Source organism: Dicentrarchus labrax, unplaced genomic scaffold (genome assembly GCF_905237075.1).
Source record: "Dicentrarchus labrax unplaced genomic scaffold, dlabrax2021, whole genome shotgun sequence".
Classification (NCBI taxonomy): Eukaryota; Metazoa; Chordata; class Actinopteri; family Moronidae; genus Dicentrarchus; species Dicentrarchus labrax.
Window position 1 is genome coordinate 20,941,494 of NW_026136723.1, and position 18,876 is coordinate 20,960,369.

The 18,876-nt window shown below is 44.9% G+C and overlaps 1 protein-coding gene across 4 annotated transcripts; it reads right to left on the reverse strand.

The window, feature by feature from the left end:
* Positions 1 to 45: 45 nt before the first annotated feature.
* Positions 46 to 18,207, reverse strand: prrc2a (proline-rich coiled-coil 2A). 4 transcript variants are annotated; one of them, XM_051391582.1, is made up of 17 exons: positions 17,875 to 18,027; positions 13,138 to 13,289; positions 11,880 to 12,057; positions 11,619 to 11,715; positions 11,445 to 11,526; positions 11,191 to 11,334; positions 10,484 to 10,725; positions 9,983 to 10,071; positions 9,692 to 9,843; positions 8,964 to 9,066; positions 8,647 to 8,836; positions 8,385 to 8,477; positions 7,602 to 8,148; positions 7,167 to 7,420; positions 6,650 to 6,962; positions 6,277 to 6,499; positions 46 to 5,915 (listed from the first exon to the last, which is right to left on the reverse strand). In XM_051391582.1, the coding sequence occupies exons 2-17, from the start codon at positions 13,250 to 13,252 to the stop codon at positions 2,801 to 2,803; spliced, it is 5,937 nt and encodes a 1,978-aa protein (XP_051247542.1). In that variant the 5' UTR covers positions 13,253 to 13,289; positions 17,875 to 18,027; the 3' UTR covers positions 46 to 2,800. The 4 variants fall into 4 exon arrangements, with proteins under 4 accessions (XP_051247542.1, XP_051247540.1, XP_051247539.1 ...); XM_051391580.1 differs by lacking the exons at positions 8,385 to 8,477; positions 17,875 to 18,027 and adding an exon at positions 18,062 to 18,207; XM_051391579.1 differs by lacking the exon at positions 8,385 to 8,477 and having other exon boundaries at positions 17,875 to 18,026.
* Positions 18,208 to 18,876: the final 669 nt, after the last annotated feature.

Genomic DNA, 18,876 nt, shown 5'->3' on the forward strand with positions numbered 1-18,876 from the left:
TGTTCCACTTATCATATATAAGAAGAATGAGACATGCAATTACAGTTTCCATTAAATCAAAAGTAGTTTATTTAATTTTGCCTTCTCTGTATAACTTTATTATAATAAGACACTTCTCTGCTTGTACATTGCTCCCTTGAACTAAAAATGGCAACATTTGTTTGTGGGAATGTAAGTTGGGGTAGACAAAACTTAGATACATACCAATATACATACATGTGTGTATATTATGGTTCCATTACTAAAACCATAAATGCTAAAAACAGTTTGAACCACTCCAGGTACCTTGGTAATGCTGGACACAGTACAATCTTTGAGTATTTTTTTCTTCTGGAATACACTATTGTTTTCTTTAAACATGGGTACATAAAATAATGCGCACATCAACATTAAGAGTTAAGGAGGGATGAAGGACTCTTTGAGCCAGTGTTAAGTGTACAGCTATCAATGTATAAACCAGTATCAGGCAAGGCAAGCTGCACCCATGGGTGTGTGTACATGCTTAGAAGAAGTCAGTGAAAAATAAAATATGTCCAACTTCACTTGCCTGCTGAAGAATGTATGCTTAAATTACACAAAAAAATAACCTGGTGAAGTTTTCCACTGTATGTTCTTCATTTGGATGAACAACATATACACACAGCTGGATGTATATATGTGGATGTATTTAAGAAACAGTAGAATTGTCTTAATAATATCGGTTAAATCAAGTGTGGGCAAACAAGGCAGAAAGTGCTTGCCATTCATGTTAACCCTCTGGTCCCCACCCCTTCCCGAGTTATTACACAGACACCAGGAAACGCGCACATGCCACACACATACACACAAGCACGCACGCACATACACAAATCATCAAATGCCCAACTCGTAACATCCCAGAGACGACCTTCAAACTGTTGTCAGTAAACAAACAAACCCCAACTTACAGCAGTGACAGAATTGATGCAGATGTAAAATCGATTTAGTTCACACTGGATGTTGTCTCCGGTCATTTTTCAAGCTGTGTGCCATTTTATGTCTTTTATGTATGATACAAACTATGTTTACAAGTGTAATATTTCCTCAACGCTCCAGGTCGCCATTATTTGTTTTACGAGTGAAATCTTGGAAACCGTGCGAACTGTAGAAGGGGACCCGACTGTCACCCTTTCAGCATTGTCCTGAATTCAATTAGTGTGGGCTACTGGTTGCCACCACGTACTGAAACAGCCATCCCCATAACACACACTTTGAAAAATACTTCCTCAGACAAGGAGCTTTTGGTAGTAGTCCTTCTTGGTGTGAGGAGTCTCCACAAGAGCACAGAAGGGGGGGGGATGATAGTACAATACTCAGCCTGTACTCTGGGCCCAGACAGAGTACCTGTCCTGTTGTGTCACAAGTAACTTGCCCAAAAACAAACACAAAGAAGAGAAAGAAAAGAAAAAAACAAGAAAAAAAAACAGCAACCATGGACTTTTGTTATACTACAAGGAGTGCTTATTAGAACATATTCAATTACCTATTGAAGCATAAACAATTTTATGAAACATGTTTTTCTTTATTCCATCATGACCTACATTTTCCTTCCATAAAATGGAAGTCACTGAGGAAATGATGGTTGTTAAAATAAAGCCATCAAGCTATCAATACAGTCTTCAGAGGGTAAACAAAATTCAAGAATGAGAGAATAAAACTATTGTCCAGCCAGGGGAAACTTTGATTTAGATTTTTGCAGGTGAAGAAGATACTATGATGAGGCTGAAAAAGCCTTTCCTAAAAAATAATAATAAAAAAAAAGGACCAACCAATAGCTAATGAAATGTCAGAGCAGGTCAACTAACTGGGGGAGAAAAAAAAATCATCACACCATCTATCTGAACAAGCAGCAGAAACATTGATATTAAAGACAAATCAATGCAAGTGTAGGTGAGCACTGAGCAGCAGTACTTCAATGGGTCTGAATCACAGTAATCAGAGACATACTTTGCAGGAGACCAAAAAGTCAGCGTAAGGAGGAATTGGGGAATTTAGTAAAAAGGTATTTTAATGACCTGCTTTTTAGAAGAAAAAACACACACCCCTAACAATTCCCAGAGGCTGAAACTTAACTGACACGCAGCGAAAACAAAAAAAAAAGACACAGAGAAACAAAACATCTTATGTTACATTGTTCTCATTAAAAGATGAAGCTGCACTCTTTCCCTTTGCGAGGGAAGTAATGCAGAACTGCACTACTGAATACCACCCAAGGCCAAAGTGTGGTAGAAATATACACAGGTACATAAATATAAAAATTAGCCCAATCCAAACATTTTTGCCAATTTAATCCCACATTTTCATTTTTGCACCCACACGACTGCATGTGTTCCATGTATTTGTAAAGATGTCATATTTGTGCTTGTATATGCGAGTGTGTGTGGAGCTCTGTGTGAATGTCTTCTGTCAAAACCACGTGCACCTCCATTGCAGAACCACATGCTTGTCAAATCCAACTGGGGTGAGATTCTTGAGGGGAGGTTAAAGAGAGGGAGGGAGGGAGGGAGGGAGGGGCACAACTGAACGGAGAGCAAGACGGAACAAACGGAGAAATTTACAATAACGGACGGTAGATAGTAGATTGATGCAAAGGGAAAGAGGTGACCGTGGGGGGGGGGCTTAAAGTGAATGTGAATACCATCTCCATATACTGTACAATACACTAATATGTTTAGGGATGCCAACAGATAAGCCATGAAATAATTATCAAAAAGGGATTAAGATGTAAGAGGGTGGTTTTAATGTCGGTGGGGTTTCATCTTAAATGTTTTGAATTATTCCATCACTTCCTATTTTTCGGGGAGGGCCAGTTGCCACGCTTCTCCCCGCGGTTGCCACCTCCGTTGCCAGGTCCGCCGGAGCCACCACCAGGCGGGCCTCGTGGGCCTCTTCCTCCCCCTCCGCCTCCACCTCCTCCAGCGTTGACCCTGCGGTTCTGTCGCTCCATGCCAGGTCGCTGGCTTGAGAAGCTTCTTTTATTGGCTGAGGGCTCTTTTCCCGCCATATCACGCTCGACCACACCTCCGCCGCCACCTCCTCCCCTTCCCAGGTGGTGTGGATGGTGAGAAGAATATGACTTGCCGCCGCCTCCCCCTCCTCCTCCTCCTCCTCCTCCGCCGCCGCCTCCCCCTCCTCCTCCTTCCCTGTCTCTGAACTCTGTGAAGTCGCTGCTCTCAGAGGCGGTCTCCCACTCCTCGTTGGCTTGATCGGAGTTCTGGTTGGTGAAGTCCGGGGACTTTGCTCCATGGCTGTGGTGGTGCTGGGGGTGGGTCGGCCCAGCGTTGCCCTGGTTGTAGTGGTGATGGTGGTGGCTGTTTGCATTGCTAAGATGCCCGCCACCACTGTTATTGTTGGTTGTTACTGTGGTGTTGTGGTTAGCATTTTGGGCATTGCCTGTCATGGGAGCAGAGATGGGGGCTCCGTTACTGTCCTGAACTGAATTCAGGGAGGGAGAGGAGGGCCGTCCTCCCCCGATGACCCCCACTCCGCCGTTGATTCGTGCGGCATTCTCTCGCTCCTTCAGCCTCCGGAAGCGTGGAGGCTTGTCCTGCTGATGCTGGGAACGCCCGTGACGGCGACGTCTAGGTGGTCGCTCAAACCCACTGGGAGGGAACCCACGGCTAGTGGGAGGAGGGAGCGCATTTGGCCCTCCAGAGTTTGACGGTGGGTTGGTTGGAGCTTGCTGGGTCACAACTCCTCCATTTTCAGTGGAACCTAGAGGGGCAGGAGTTGCAGCAGGCAAAGATGGCTGAGGGGGATTGGACCCCTGAGTTTGAGCTTGACTAGCATCAGCTATCTTGTCTTTCTTCTCTCCTCCATTTCCTCCTCTGCCCAAGTCTTTGGGCCCAGAGGTTTGTGGTGGGCCTTGCTGCTTTCGGCCCGAGGCTGATGACTTGGAGGACCCACCGTGAGAGGCGGAGTTGGGTCCAACCCGGTGTCCTCCAGGTGCTCCTCCAACATTTCCACTGCCCCTGTACATGTTTCCTCCTCCACTACCTCCACCCCTGCCCCTCCGAGAGGGCACACCCCTAGGGGTAAAGACCCGGGCCTGGGAACCTCTGGGTGGTGCAGATGACATGGTGCCGCTGCCAGTGGCGTTGGCATGATCAGAGCCATTCTTGGTGTTGGGTTTCTGGTTGTCATCCTTGTCTGAGTGACCGAGGTCACTTGCACCACTCTCACTGCCAGTCTCTGAACCCCTCTCCCTCCTTCTCTTGGGGATTTCCTCATACTCTGATCCCTCACTGCGGGTTTCACTTCGGTTCCTGGCCCTGGCTGGGTTATGCTGGGACCGATCTTGAGCGTGCCTGCCACTTCCCCCCTCGCCCTTGGACTCATGGTGGTGGCCACCGGCAACAGATGAGCGGTAGTCTCTGCCGCTCCTGCCGCCCATTCTGCCCCGATTTCCACCACTGGGCCCAGCAGCAGCCGTATAGGTGCCACGGTAACCACGACCACGGCCGAAGAACTCACCCCCTCGTCCGCGGCTGGCTCTACTGCCTTTGGCAGGGACTCCATGATGGTGGGAGGCGTTGCCTCCTCTCTCAAAGGAGCGGTCCCTGTCCCTTCTGGAGGACCCTGAAAATCCTGAAGAAGTGGTGTCTACATCTTTGGGCCCTCTACCAGACCCTCCCCCACCTCCTCCTGAGGATCGTTCTTTTCCTCCATTCCTGGGTTTGGCTGACTGGGCTGACTCTTCTTTAGATGGAGCTGATGTATTCTGGGAGATGGAGGAGGCATCCTGCTTCATGGAAGTGGGTTGACCGCCATCTTGCTCTTTGTCTTTCCCAAAGCCTACGCTTGTTTTTTCTCCTCCATCAACATCCCCTCCGTCTCTCTTCATCTCCTTCAGCACTGGCTTCTTTATGGGGCCAGCCCTCTTGTTGGCATTGCTGCCTCCTGTCTGGTTGGAGGGTTTGTGGTCCATTGGAGTGTTGGAGTCCTCCCCTCCACGGGAGTTGTTCCCACCTCCTGCATTGTTGGCCCTTCTACCATGAGAGGACCCCCCACCTGTGTTGCTGCTGCCAGGCCGTGGGCCCCACTGGGTCTCTGTCTTGTGCTCCCGTCCCCCTCTTTGGTTTGATTTAGGATGGGGATGCTGCTGCTGCTGCTGCTGCTGCTGAGGCTGAGAATGACTGCCATGTTGAGAGGGAGGTGGGCTAGAGGTCATGGTGGAATGAGGAGCATACGCCGGGCCGGTTTTCTCCTGTTTCACATGACTGCTACTGCCGGCACTGCCACTGTTGCCTCTTTCACCAAGACTGTGCCCGATACCAGCTTCACTTTCTCTCTGGGCTGGGTGATGATGCAGGGCAACTTTGACATTCCCATCTTCTCTAGCAGAAGAGGAGGAGGAGGAAGAGCAAGAAGATGAGATGGAAGGTTGGTGGATTGGGGGAGAAGAGTCTGTCTTCTTAGCAGGGGCCTCAATTACCCTGTCACGGCTGTTCTCTGGCTTATGGGGGTGGAGAGGGAAGTGAGTCTGCTGAGGGTGGTGGCTGTGATGGTGGTGGAGATGGGAGTTGTTCTCAACAGCGGGGTGATCGGCTCGACCATTGCGATCGTAGTGAGGGTGTGGGGCACCCCATATCTGGCCCTGCTGAGATCCTCGGGGAGGCCCTTCATCCTGGTGGGTGAAACTATGCGGCTGGTTTCCCCTCTCACCCGCCCTCTGCTGTTGCTGCTGCTGGTGGGGAAGCATCCTCCCACCCTGGTCAGGGAAGTTGCTATAGTTGCCCCGCCCACTCATGTAGTGATGAGGGTGGTGGCTGCCTCCCTGGGCCGCAACTTGACTGCCAACTGGAGGTGGAGTCTGATTGGATGACCCAGAGCTGGGGTTGGGTTGCTGGATGGGTCCCAATCCACCTTCTCGCATGCGGTGTGGAGGAGTGTCGCTCCTGTAAGAAAAACACAAAATACTAAAACTATTAAATTTAAAGGGTAATTTCACCTGTATTACAAAACAAACTTTTTCCCCATGCAATTTGAGTATTAGGAGCATATACACTATATAGAGGTTGAACACATATTTGAAAGCAATCCAATTAAACAGCCCAAAAAACAAATACTACCTTTAAAAATGTAAAACATTATTCTCAGTACATATAATAGAAATTGCAGTAAAGACTTTAAGTCAGGAAAACATAGACAAGAGAATGTAAAACTTTACAGCATAACTATGCTGAGTTGAGGTTCCAGTTATTTTATTCACCTTAACTATGATACCAACTTAAATCTGACTGATTTGTGTATTCATACCTGGGTCCTTTGGCCCCGTCATCATCCTCCAAAACCTGCTTCTGCCTGTGGGGGGATGCTAGCCCACGGCCCTCCCCTCCGCCAGGAAATACCTCTGGCCCCCAGGCAAGCTTAGGATCCATAGGGGGGGTCCCACGGTGAGGGTGCCCTGGATGCTGTTGCTGCCTGTCAAAGGGGTCTGAACCAGATCCTCCAGAATCAGACCGCTCACGCCCAATAAGTCCTGTGGCAGTGAAGAATCAAAAAAATAAAATAAATATCGCTGCTCTGGCATACATCAACATCTGAACTATATTCTGAAACATGGCAGTACTGGATTATTTGATGAATGATGACAGTGACTGATCTCACTAATAATGTCACAGCCACTCACCTGACGGGTGCATGCCAGCAGCTGAATAGTAATCCATGGGTGTAGGACGGCCCTGCATCATACGAGGGTCCATGTAGGGCATCATCATCCAGCGTGGGTCAAAATTCATTGGCAGGGGTGGGGGTCGAACCATATTGCTGGGTTGGTACAGTGGTCCACCCTGCTTAGGTCCAGGCCCCGGTTGGGGTGTTGAACCTGGTGAAGGACCCTGTGGAGCCTGGGGCTGGGGGGATAGCTGGCTTTGCGAGGCCTGGCTGTGCTGCTGCTGTTGTTGTTGCTGCTGCCACTGCTGCTGCTGCTTTAGGAGCTGCTCCTGAAGAAGAATAAATGTGAAACAGAAAAAATAGCACAGGATGTTTAAGAACAGAAATATTACACATATCTGTATAGGCCAGTATAGGTTGCCAAAAACATAATTCTCTTTGGAAAATCTGGCAGTTATTTTTGTCTTTGTAGAATGCAACAACCATTCAAGCAATACATGTACTTGAGACAACAAACAAGTACAAATACTAACCTGCTGCTGCCTCTGAAATCGAGGTGGAAGAGACTTCTGGTATTTTGAGTAACCCTGGCCAGGAGGACCACCGGCTTGACGACCTGCTCCCCCTCCGATATTCTCAATCTTCACTGGGTCGACTCTTTCACCTCCACTTCCTGCACGAATGTGAGCACTGCCCATGGTCTCTTCCTTATTTTCTCCTGGTAAAGGTACATCCACTGTGGGCGGCTGTGGCTGTGGTACAGCAGGCTGGGGACACTGTTGGGCTTCTGAAACAGGAAAGTAGGTTGCACGCTTGAATCAAGGGCCATAATCAGGAGGTGGAAGCTTTATTTGAACTGCCCAATCAAACACACCATGTGTGGAAAAAAACCCAATCACACATTAGTGCTCCAAATGTTACATAACAGTCCTTAGTGATCATGTGTACTTGATATATGTGAAACTCACCTGCACCCGAGTCATAGCTGCTGTTGCTGCTAGCTCGCTGTCGGTCACTGACTCCAGGACTGGTCCCTGGTGGGACAACCAGAACTGGAGGCTCCTCAGGGTCAACACACGGTGATGGGGGCTGGCTGATGTTGGGAGATGAGGCTGAAATAGATGGACTAGGGCTCCCTGCTGTGGCAGCTGTAGAGTTTCCATCAAGGCTGGGAGTTTTACTGCTGCTACCACCACCTCCTATGTTGCTGCCCTGCTGCTGTTGCTGCTTCTCATCCAGCCTCTTTAGCTTTTCTGCGCAGGCTGCACGTCTCTCCTCCTCCATCCTACGTTCTTCCTCCTCACGGCGGCGACGGGCTCTCTCCACAGCAGCAGAGATCTCGGTGGAGGACTGCTTCCTGCGCTGACGCCAAGTCTCATCCTCATCATCACCCTGGGCCCCATGGACCAGCAGGCCTGGCTGGGGAGGAGGAGTAGGCCCTCCTGCTGCTGGCGGATGCTGGGTGGGGACAGGTTTCCCTGGGCCCACAGAGGCACCCTGGTTGAGAGGCCGGTCCTGAACAATTAGAACATATATGATGCTCTATTATGCAGATTTCAGCTCTCTGGATGACATCACTGCAATCTTGTTGAGAAAAATGTTTCACGAATGATTACATCGACTGTAATAAAACTCAAAGAGACAAAAAGCGAACTAAAAAACTAAAGATGACTTATCCATAAGACCTGTGGGCGGTGGATGAGATAATGATAGAAATGATTTGTCTATGGAGGCCCTGTCCGGATGTCTACCTGGCGGTAAAAGGAGTATGGCCCTTGTCCAAGGAGCGGCCCAGGTGGGGGGGAGGGCTGCTCCCGGGGACCACCCAATCCAGGCCTGCGCCCCTGTATACAGGCAGACACAGTTAGCCATGCTCTACCACAATTATCTACACTGACAAACACACACACGCACTCTGCCCACAAATAAGTCTTGTGTTGTAAATTTGGACTTTTCCACAGCTGGAGTATGGCCGTTGTAGCAACACCTTGCTACTGCTGTTTAGCACTCTACCTGGTAGTTGGGTGGTGTTCCCTGGCCGTTCCAGCCACTGCCTCCCTCCTCGGCCCATCCTGGCTTGCTGGAGGGGGGTTGGGGGCCATTGTCAGCATTAGAGGGAGGGGTGTGGCGGGTGTCTCCGCCGCTGTCCGAGGCTCGAGAGCGAGAGGTTGCAGGGGGGGCATCCGGGGACCTCTGCTGCTCACTGAGGACAGAAGAAAAACATGCACGTTGTTTTAAACAAATTGTAGTATACCGTGTATAGTATAGTTATATTCTAAACTTTAACATAATTTGAAGTTATCACACATTGAATGTACTTCGTCACATACCGCGAGTCATTGTTGCTCTCGGTTCTCTCCTCTTCCCCCTCTTCCTCTCCTTCATCATCACTAAACTTCAACTTGGCAGAGTAATCAATCTCCTCATGAGCCCCTGTTAAAACAAAAACCAAAAGAAAACATCAGCACCATGTTTGTACCAGACCACCCATTCAGTGCGTTTGCATGTTATTCATCATCATCCTTCACTTTGATAATCACTTTCCTCCTCTGAGCTGATTGTAGTGACTGGAACACCTTTGCTTGGATCAGCAGGAAATATGATATGCAGAAACATCTTCAATGTTAGATAGCATCAATCTCACCCACTACCACACCGGTGCCTCCTTAATCATTTAGCAGCATGACATGCAATACTTTGGGATACTGTAATGTCAAAACTTAATAGGGCTGGACCTTCCCATGTACAAGAACAAAAATGAAAGCCTCTGCAGTGCTAGTTCACTATAGCTGTACTCTGAATTAATTGAAAATTAATCACAAGTAGGAATACAATTTTTGCTCCATCTAAAATGGCACATATATTGAAAAACAAACATCCCATTTCTATATTTTTCTTTGTGATGCTAGATTTGTTGTCCAGAGCTTTTATTATGACACATTTGTAACTTTCCAAAGACCACTGTTTTTTATACATTTTGATTGTGTTCCAAACCAGAACAGGTTCTTCATAAGCAACCCCTATTTACATGTTAGTAATATATCAGTAATTTTTTTACCTGCCCAGCCCTCATCTCCGTCGTGGTCCAGCTCGTCTAGCTCCTTCAGGTCATCCTGCTTTAGGATAGAGGGTCGCTTCACCACCTCTCCACCTGCATCTCGTGGGCCACCCTGAGGCCTGTGGTCAGGACCACCCTGCCCACGAGAGAACCTGAAAGAGGGGAGTAAGTGCGTTGTAAGAGATATGTTGAAGATATAAAAATGTGAGTTTTCTGCCTACTCACATTTTTTCACAGGTGAATAAAGTAAGACAATACCAGCTTTACAAGGGATTTTGACACGGAACATACCTTGGAACAGGCCCTTCCCCAGGTGCTGGGTACCTGTAGGGCCCCTGAGGGCCATAGGGAGCCGGGAAGGGCAGGTAGGGAGGATACATCTAAAAACAGAAAAGATATAGATCAGATACAAATTCTTTATAATTAGGAGTGCTGTCTTAAGAGTAGCTGTGGTTGTCTTTAATTTATACAAAAAGCACAGTCAAATAAAAAAAAAATGTTGCACTGGGTAATTCTGCACACAAATGTTACAACATTTAAATTAGTGACAGACAGATTAACCGGGAATATTATCAGGCATTTTGAGATACTTGGCTGTGGATAATGTCTGCGCTCATAAGCCCCATTTGACAAAATATGTCTTTAGGCATTGGCAAGTGAAAAGACCGATATTGGTCGACCACTAACTTAAATGGGCCCTGAAAATGCACAATGCACAACATATAATAGCAGAAAATAAACAGTAAAATATTTGCCTCAGATCAAATGAAAAGAAAAGAAAGAAAAACTTACGAAGGGAGGCATGATCCCTCGGTATTGGGGGAACCCAGGCCCCACGGGGGGCTGGGGCAGGGGCAAGGCGGGGCTGCCTGCGGGAGGGTTCCTAGGTGGCCCGTGGGACTGAGAGTTTGGAGGGGGGACCCCAGCTGCCCCATCCATCACCAGAGCCCCGCCAGCGCCACCCTCCACTGCCCCCTCCCCAGACAGGGTGGGCGCCAGGGCTCGGCCCCCACCGTCCCGCCAACTTGTAACGTCTGAGGACACAAGAGAGGACACAGTGGTCAGTATGGTTTATGAGCTTTAATGGAATAAGACCAGACATACAAAGCCATTACTTTGGAAATACACATCCTTTCAACAAAAGATCCATGTCTGCAGTATTTCACAATGGATTGATATTAAAGCCTTTTCATATAATTTTAAGTGAAATGGGAAACCATTTTTTTATTTTGCCTAATTAAATTTGGTGTTGGCAAGCAGATAGCAACACCAACCAAAGCATAAAGAAAACAATAATAAACACACATTATGTACTTTCTCATTCATCATTATGCCCTTTGTTATCAACTGAACCACTAGCCAAGATCTGAAGTCTGTAACATAATAAATACTGTACTACAAAAAGCACTCAATCTCTTGAGAGAAGTCTTCTCACCTTCAACTACCTTAATTAAATGACTTATTAATTAATTATTGAAGGTTAAGTGAACATTACTCACTCTGGGGGCGGAGGCTTGGTCCGGGCCCATACCACTGATCTGCAGTGCCCTGTTCTTTGCCAGCTTTGTCCTGGTCGCCAGCCGCCTGCAGGGTGGGAAATTCCTCGCGAGAGAATGGCGACGGTTGGTTTGATCCCTTTCCACCTGCACAAAGGGAAGACGAGAGAAGAATGTTTTTGTTTTTTTTAAGAAAGGGGCTCAGCTGAAAGTTTATTCCAGAGAAATGTATGAGAGATACAAATAGGAAGACTTACCATCCCCTTGTGTTCCATGTGTAACACTGGCCTGTGCCCAGGACCTTGCCCCTACGGCCTGGGTTGAAGCTGGGGCCTGAGCCTGGAAAAGAGAACCATATTACACGTCAGCTATGGCTGCTATAAATCTCCATGCACATTTACTAAGAGCATAACTTTTGTGACTGTCAGTACCTCTGAAGCTGGCGGGGTTCTCGGGCGGGTCGGGGCAGGTGTCGGTGAAGCCACAGGCTGCTGCGATTCCGGCTGCGGTGCTGACAATGCATCGGTACTAAGAGAAATTTAAAAGAAAAGTCATTTACAAGGAAGATGCTAGACAAGAGCCTCATCAATTGAAAATAAGTGACTTTCTTTCTGTTTAATGTAACTTTAACAACTAAAAGTCTAACTAAAATTGGTGTGATAAATGAGTGGAAAAAAGAAGGGGTTACTTACCTCTTTGGGTCTGCTTGTTCCTGTTTGCTTGCCCATCCTGTGCCGTCTTTGGGAACGAGCGAGACGTTGGGATCGTTGCCTTTGTTCTCCGCCTTCAGACTGGGCAGGTTGGCAGGGGGTGGCATACGCCGTGCGGAGGCAACTTTACCAAGAGACTGCAGGCCATGGCGGGGGGGAACTGATATGGGGAAGAGAAAGAGGTCATTAGCACAGATGGACCACTGAAACCTGACACCAATTAAATCTACAGGGCGCAAGCAAAAGACTGATGACAGGGATGGCGTTTGCTGCTTACTTTGCTGAATACACAATTAGGATGCTGAAGCTAGAGGTTTGGTAGTTTCAGTCAGATGATTCTGATGAATATGGATTAGGAAAAAAAGCTTCTAGATGTTATTAAAAACCTTCAGCAAACCCACTTCAATTACAGTTTATGGAGAAGTACTAGGATATTGATGCTCACAGAAGCATGGAAAAGCCTTCCGATTCTGAAAAGTGAAGCTATGCTGAATATCAATCCCTCATTTATTTCCTTTAGGCTCTGAGAAACCACAGCAGTGCACGGTTTCGCTATGTAGGAGGGGGATGTCTGTAGTTTGGAAACAGGGGCAGCTGCTTAGATCTAGTGGGGAGCTTCTGAATAAAACATAGACTGGGGACTCAGCACAGAAGTCAAACAGTGTCCACAAGTAAGCCTCTGTCTCAGGTCAGGCTCGGTGGCTCCAAGGCTCAGCTGACATACCAAGGCTCTGGAACCAGTCACCCTCCAGGCAAAGGATAATTTCTTTCTATGTGGCTACAGTCATGACACATCCTAATATACATTTGTTTCCCCACTCAGAGACAGATGTACAGGCCTATAAAAAGGGTAGTAAATATCCCTGAATAATATTAACAGGCTGGCAGGCAGTTGAGAGATGCATCCTATCATCCACTTCCTGCATTGGAAATCAGGACAAGAGCTATTAGGGAGACAGTAGGCTAATGCATCAAAGTTGCGGTACTTGGAGTTGAGAGACAAAACAGCACAGCCAGGCACCTTTAATCACAACACCAACGGGTAAATCAAACTGTGACGTATCAGATCTGTTTCTTTATGCAAGATCGGATCAATTACAAAACAAATCTTACATCCTTACGTCGTGTAACAAAACTGTCTGGCAGAATTAGAAAATTAATAGCCCGGGTAGAAAGACAAGAAAGGTCAATCTATTACACTGGATGTATGTTGTGACAATGAGAGAACCATGATACTCACCAACAGGCTTTTGTGTTTCAAGGCTCTTTCCTTTGTATGTATCAAACAGGTTGAGAGACGCATACTTGGTTTTGCCTTCCTTCCCCTTTGCAGTTTGCCCAGAGCGCTCTGACATTGCGCTGTCCGCTCATTGAGTATGGTGAGCCCTGAGACTGGTGGAGAGAGAGAGAGGGAGAGATTTAACACCAGATAGGCATAGAAAGTTTGAGTAAAAAAGTGCTGATTGTACAAGCGTACCTTAAAAACGACTAGCAAAAAAGAAACTGTCTCACACTTCAAAATAATCGAAACATAGTGCTGTGGCTTTACACTTTCAAATAAGGGATTTGACAGCAGTGGATGCTGGATGATTAAGCACTTCGAGTAACTTCGAGTAGAACAGTGTCGAAAATATGTTACCCATTAAAACACCAGCATCACAGCACAGGCAGCTCTGTGAAATACGATATACTGCAACACAATCATTCATAATACGTCACAGTCAATGTGTTTATACTTTCCTGCTAATACTCAGGTGTGGCAGCCTTTCTTTTCACAGACATACCAACTCTTTTCTTTGAAGCTTTTCTGACGAACAGATCCATTTCAACAAATAATCCATCCACAACCCAATGAGAGACATATAGGGTGGGAAATCAGTATTAGCCACCAGCTAAATAGCTGTAAAATAGTGGCTGGTAGATTTCAGACACAAAATAATGATTTACTATTGAATGGCTGGTGAATGAAAGATTTATCAGTCAGCGACTGGTACATGTTAACATTTTTAAAATGTTAATATCCCACCCTGGGCAATACATAACACTGTTTTTTGTTTTTTACATTTCTCTTACATAGGCAGTTTGCTGTTTCTATACATTGTGCACATTTACAAGTTAAATGGAAGAATAAAAGCTACAATTTATTGGCAGGATATTTAAAACATTACCAATAAACTTATTTTAGGATATTTTAAAGACCAAGTGTAGTATGCAATATTTGCCAGTTTAGGAAAGACATTTTTGCTGGCCTAGTATCTCTAGGTTTAAATAACGTTTCATCATGTATTTTTGACAGAAAATATTAGATATGCATGTTTTAAATCAACCAATCCATATATCAAAAAATATATATAAAATATTTGGTACAGCATCACATGGTTATGACAAAATATCAGCAAAGGTTCAAATGAATGTAATGTGTTGCAAGTCAGATGTGTTGTTGTGCCTTTATTTAAAGGTTGCCTACAGCAGGCTTTTCCACAGGGCTCTGTCACATGGACGGGCACATTTATTTATTTGCACCACAGAGACGAAGGTGCATGATCCACAATAACAACGAAACAACTGAAACTATATATACCAAAACACAAGGGTTCTGCTAGGCCCAGTCCAAAACTACCTAAAGGCAATTTTGGTATTTGGAGATTTTTTTTTTCCGCGTTTGACTGTTCACACTGGAATCTGATACGGACCAGACCAAACAAATAACGTGAACAGGTCACGGTTCTGAAGTGCATGACAAATGTCCATCTAGAGTGACCTGTTCACACTGAGGTCAGATTGCAAAGATATCATAAATTGTATCGGACTTGGACCACATAGGAAAGTGGCCCAAATCCCAACTGAAAAGACAATTTCTCATGTGATTTGCGCTGTTCACACAGTCATAAAAAAGACAGATCTGAGTCACAGATGAGTAAAAAAAAACCAAACCCTGTGGGAACGAAGCCTTAGTTTGGTGTGTAAGGGGTTATTGTGGCAGTTGCACCAACATCTGTGCAGCTTTCCACTTAATAAATTCTGTTTCTGCCCCAGCTTTTGGGAGGTGGGCAGGTTGTTCAGTACTGGGATAACTTGGGTATCCTTTTTTATAAAAAAAAAAAAAAAAAGGTATATTATGCTAAGGCAGATTCACCATTATTCCAGCACAAAGACAGTTTAATGTGAACCGACTTAAAACAATACATGACTAAACACCTCATCACAGGAAACACTGTACAAAAGAGAGGGGGAAAAAAGCTGAAACATGGTTTCTATGGCAACACATTATAAATTATATTCTTCTATGCCTTGCCTTGAGAAAGGGTTGGCTCCATGGCAACTGACAGGCCTTTAGCTTGAACTCATTTTACTGCACATCAATAAAACACACTGCACTGACATCTGTCCAAGTGAGAATAATTTGACTGTATCCAGCAGGTTAAACTGCTGCCCCCACTCCACCCAACTCCTATTAGGAACAATTACAGAGAGCATTTGATTCTCTTAAGATTATTATGCTACACATAACATTACTCCATTCACTTGCTTTGAATATGGTGGTGAAATGATGTGAGCCAATCCAAATGGTCCATGACCAGAAGAACAATTTAAGAGCTAAACAAAGACTTCAATCAACAGCTAGGCTAACAAAGAGCCTATATTGTTCTGTATAATAGTGGCAAGTGTATATTTCAGTAACTGAATGGTTAAATAATAGACTCCCACGACAGGCCCATCAGCCTTCAGTACAGACATGGGACGATAAGAAAATTTCATGTCATGATTATCTAGGCCAAAATAATTGTGATGCACGTTATCATGATAATAAAAATATACTTATTATATTACTAAAATCACTTTACCTTACATTTGGTTTAGAAACACATTAGTATTAGTATTACATCACAGATAGGCCTCATCTCCCTGTTCTTTATTTTGGACTCTACCATTTCCACACATTCGGTTTAACTTTTTTTGTGACAGGATTCCCGCTCTTTTTAAGAAATCCAGGGACCAGGACATTTCTAGAGTTATTTTTGACAATACAGGACAGGATTTGCATATAATTTACCAGTATAAGCTTAATATTTACACATTTAAATCCAGATTATGCTACCAACAGTCAAGTTTAAAACTAAATACACACTCAGGTTTATGTAGGCCAGTGTTAGGCAAAAATACTATCAAATATTTTGATAGTATTTTTGCGTAACACTCAGGACAACAGAAAATTTTCCCAGAATTTGGGGTCATTTTAATCAATTTCCACTCCTGGAAAACTAGCCTCTAAATTTCCAAGTTCTCTCACATTTTCCCACACAGCCTGTGATTATCCCATTAAAGCAAATTCGCCATAACAAATCTATGTGCAAATTGTTAAGAGTTTTTTAATCACTATAATATTGTATATAGTCCCATCCCCAAATCCCAAGACATGACAGCTCCATCAGTCTTCAGTATACCTGAATGCAACAAGGCTCATACCAGCAATATATTAAACTACAGAGGTGTAACTATATTTAGCCAAACCAACAGATTCAAAACAGGGATGAATGTGAAGCCACAATCAAAATAACGCTTAAAAAACAAACAGGTTTAAAGGTACTCAAATATAAACCCCCCAATACTGCGCACTGACAATCCTAATAATGACAAAACGCACGATGTCTGCAATACACACACCACTAAAGAAAGAAAACAAATAAACGAAACAACAAGCGGTTTCGCAGAATGACTACAGAGCAGCGGCATTGCACCGAGCCTCAAACAGCCAGATGAGATTAGAAAATTAGGTCGTGGGATGGCTGGTCAACTACATGTTGTATGGGGGGGATTAACGGGGGCCAGCAGCTACACTACCAAGCCATAACTGCAGCAACGTACACCACAAAAGGGGCCTTGTGAAGCTAAAAGCTAACGATAGGCACTAACCACATTATTGTTGCTACACGTTCACTTTTGGGCAAAAATAAACTGGTGGCGTCGACAGCAGCAGTAATAATAAACATCAAATGTACAAACCACAAAAACTAGTGAAGCTTCCGATGCTTAGGATAACTGTATTGTAGTGGTAGGTAACGTTAACAGGCTAAACACGGGGCCTGAGGGATCGCGTTGGGAGGGGGACTGCGTTGATGTTTCATAATGAATTTTCAACACCTTGCGGTAACATTAGCTTTTATCGCTCTTCGACACCGTGGAGCTGACCCCCCCCGCACACTGACACCGCAGCTGGGTGTTTTCATTAAAACGATGTTGCATATCTGCCGTTCGCTGGAGGCACAGGACAACGCAGGACAAACAACCAAAAAAAAAAAAAAAAAAAGAGATTTTATACGGAGAACAAAACAAAATGGCGGTGGAGACAGGCCCGGTGCATATTAACCGGCTGTGTAGCATTAACTGTTAGCTGTAGCGAAGTAAAACTGACTATACACGCTCATATTTAAAAAAAAAAAGCTCTGATAATAAAGGCAAAAAACACATCAATATATCGATCTGTTACACTACCACCAGTGTATCATAAAGTGTAGTAGCTAAAGCTTCCCGGTGTAGTCCAACCTGCGCTAACGTTGATCCGCTAACATTAGCTTAGCTCGTTAGCAAGCCAAACGTTATGACACATTCAAAACAACACGCCAATCTGGCACTCGTTATAACTTTAAAAACTAATACATATGTGTATGTGTGTGGTCTATCCACAAAAAAAAAAACTATTACACTCCATCTTTATCATGTGGCAAACCCTGGCTACCAACTTAGCGAAGCTAGGCTACCGAGCTCCACCGTAGCTAGCCAGCTAGCAACAACAACCAAGGCACTGTGCCTCTTTTCCAAAAACATAAAGACTTGCCCCTTCACAAAAAAAAACATCTTCTCCGGGGAAACCAACTTCCGTGTCCAGCGGTGATATGCCGACAATCCCCCCTGCTCCATACAATAACAACTAAACTGGTGTTTGCAGAAAACAGGCACGATGTTTCCGGACACTGACCTGGTCTTGTCCCGACTTGTCTCGAGGTTGTATCGCAGAATGAGGTTAGCTTCGCTGCTATCGCGTTAGCTTTCTAAGCGAGTGACCCAGCTAGCTAAGCAACGTTATCCTCCCGCATACTCGAACCGCAGACGGTGTTTTAGAAACGAGTGCTGTATTTTGGGATAAAAGAAGGTATTCGTCTTACTTGCGCTCCTTTTTTCTTGTTTGTTTTATTTTTTTGTTTTTGTTTTTGTTTTTCAAAAAAATAAATTAAAAAAAGGGGGGGAAAAGAAAATTGTAATAGTCGGGACTCGATCCGTCACCTAAAGAGCCGTCAACGGCTACTGGGTGATTTTGTGAGATGGAAGCCGTTTGGGACTTTTACGGTAAGGAGGAAAAAAAAAAAAACGCGACTCTTATTTTGTTTTTATCAGGGTGAGACATCCAGTGAAATGACAGATTATAGAGTGGTGTCTGTTCGCTAATGGGGGGGGTTGTTTTAACTGGAAATGGTAATTTATCCGCTGTCGTTGGCATGTGCCAGTGAGAGGTGTCATAATTAGGGATTAACATAATGAGGAGTGAAGGTGAAAGATGCTTTGCAAACTTTAACTTTATGTTTGGGCAAGCAAAGAAAAACTTGATCGAATTAGAGCTTTTTGATCAGGCACCCAAAAAAAAAAAAATCAACCCTTAAACTTAGAATAATTTAACTAGTTTATTGCAAGCTGAAGTAAACTACATTGTGTCTGATTTAGTGTAAATTAACAAAACTATTACATTACAAACTCACTCATTAATTACAATTGCATGCGTTATGAATAAAAAATATATATATATAAATCCTGTCCTCGCCTGACCTAAGGCAGGTATTTTGGGTTCAGGCAGAGAATCAAAGCTCTGACTCAAAGGCTGCAGAGAAATGTATGTACAAAAGAAAGAGCATGGAGGGTACTTCAGGTCACACATATGATTTTCTTTACTTGTTGATGTGCAAGACAATTAATGTTGTTTGGTTTT

What these genes read in the sequence shown, in the direction of transcription:
- prrc2a (XM_051391582.1), bottom strand. Translation starts at nt 13,252, where the DNA reads ATGTCAGAGCGCTCTGGGCAAACTGCAAAGGGGAAGGAAGGCAAAACC. An exon ending in GAACAAGCAGACCCAAAGAG is followed by an intron (nt 11,716 to 11,879) that starts GTAAGTAACCCC and finishes AATTTCTCTTAG; the next exon opens with TACCGATGCATTGTCAGCAC. An exon ending in CGGAGATGAGGGCTGGGCAG is followed by an intron (nt 9,067 to 9,691) that starts GTAAAAAAATTA and finishes TTGTTTTAACAG; the next exon opens with GGGCTCATGAGGAGATTGAT.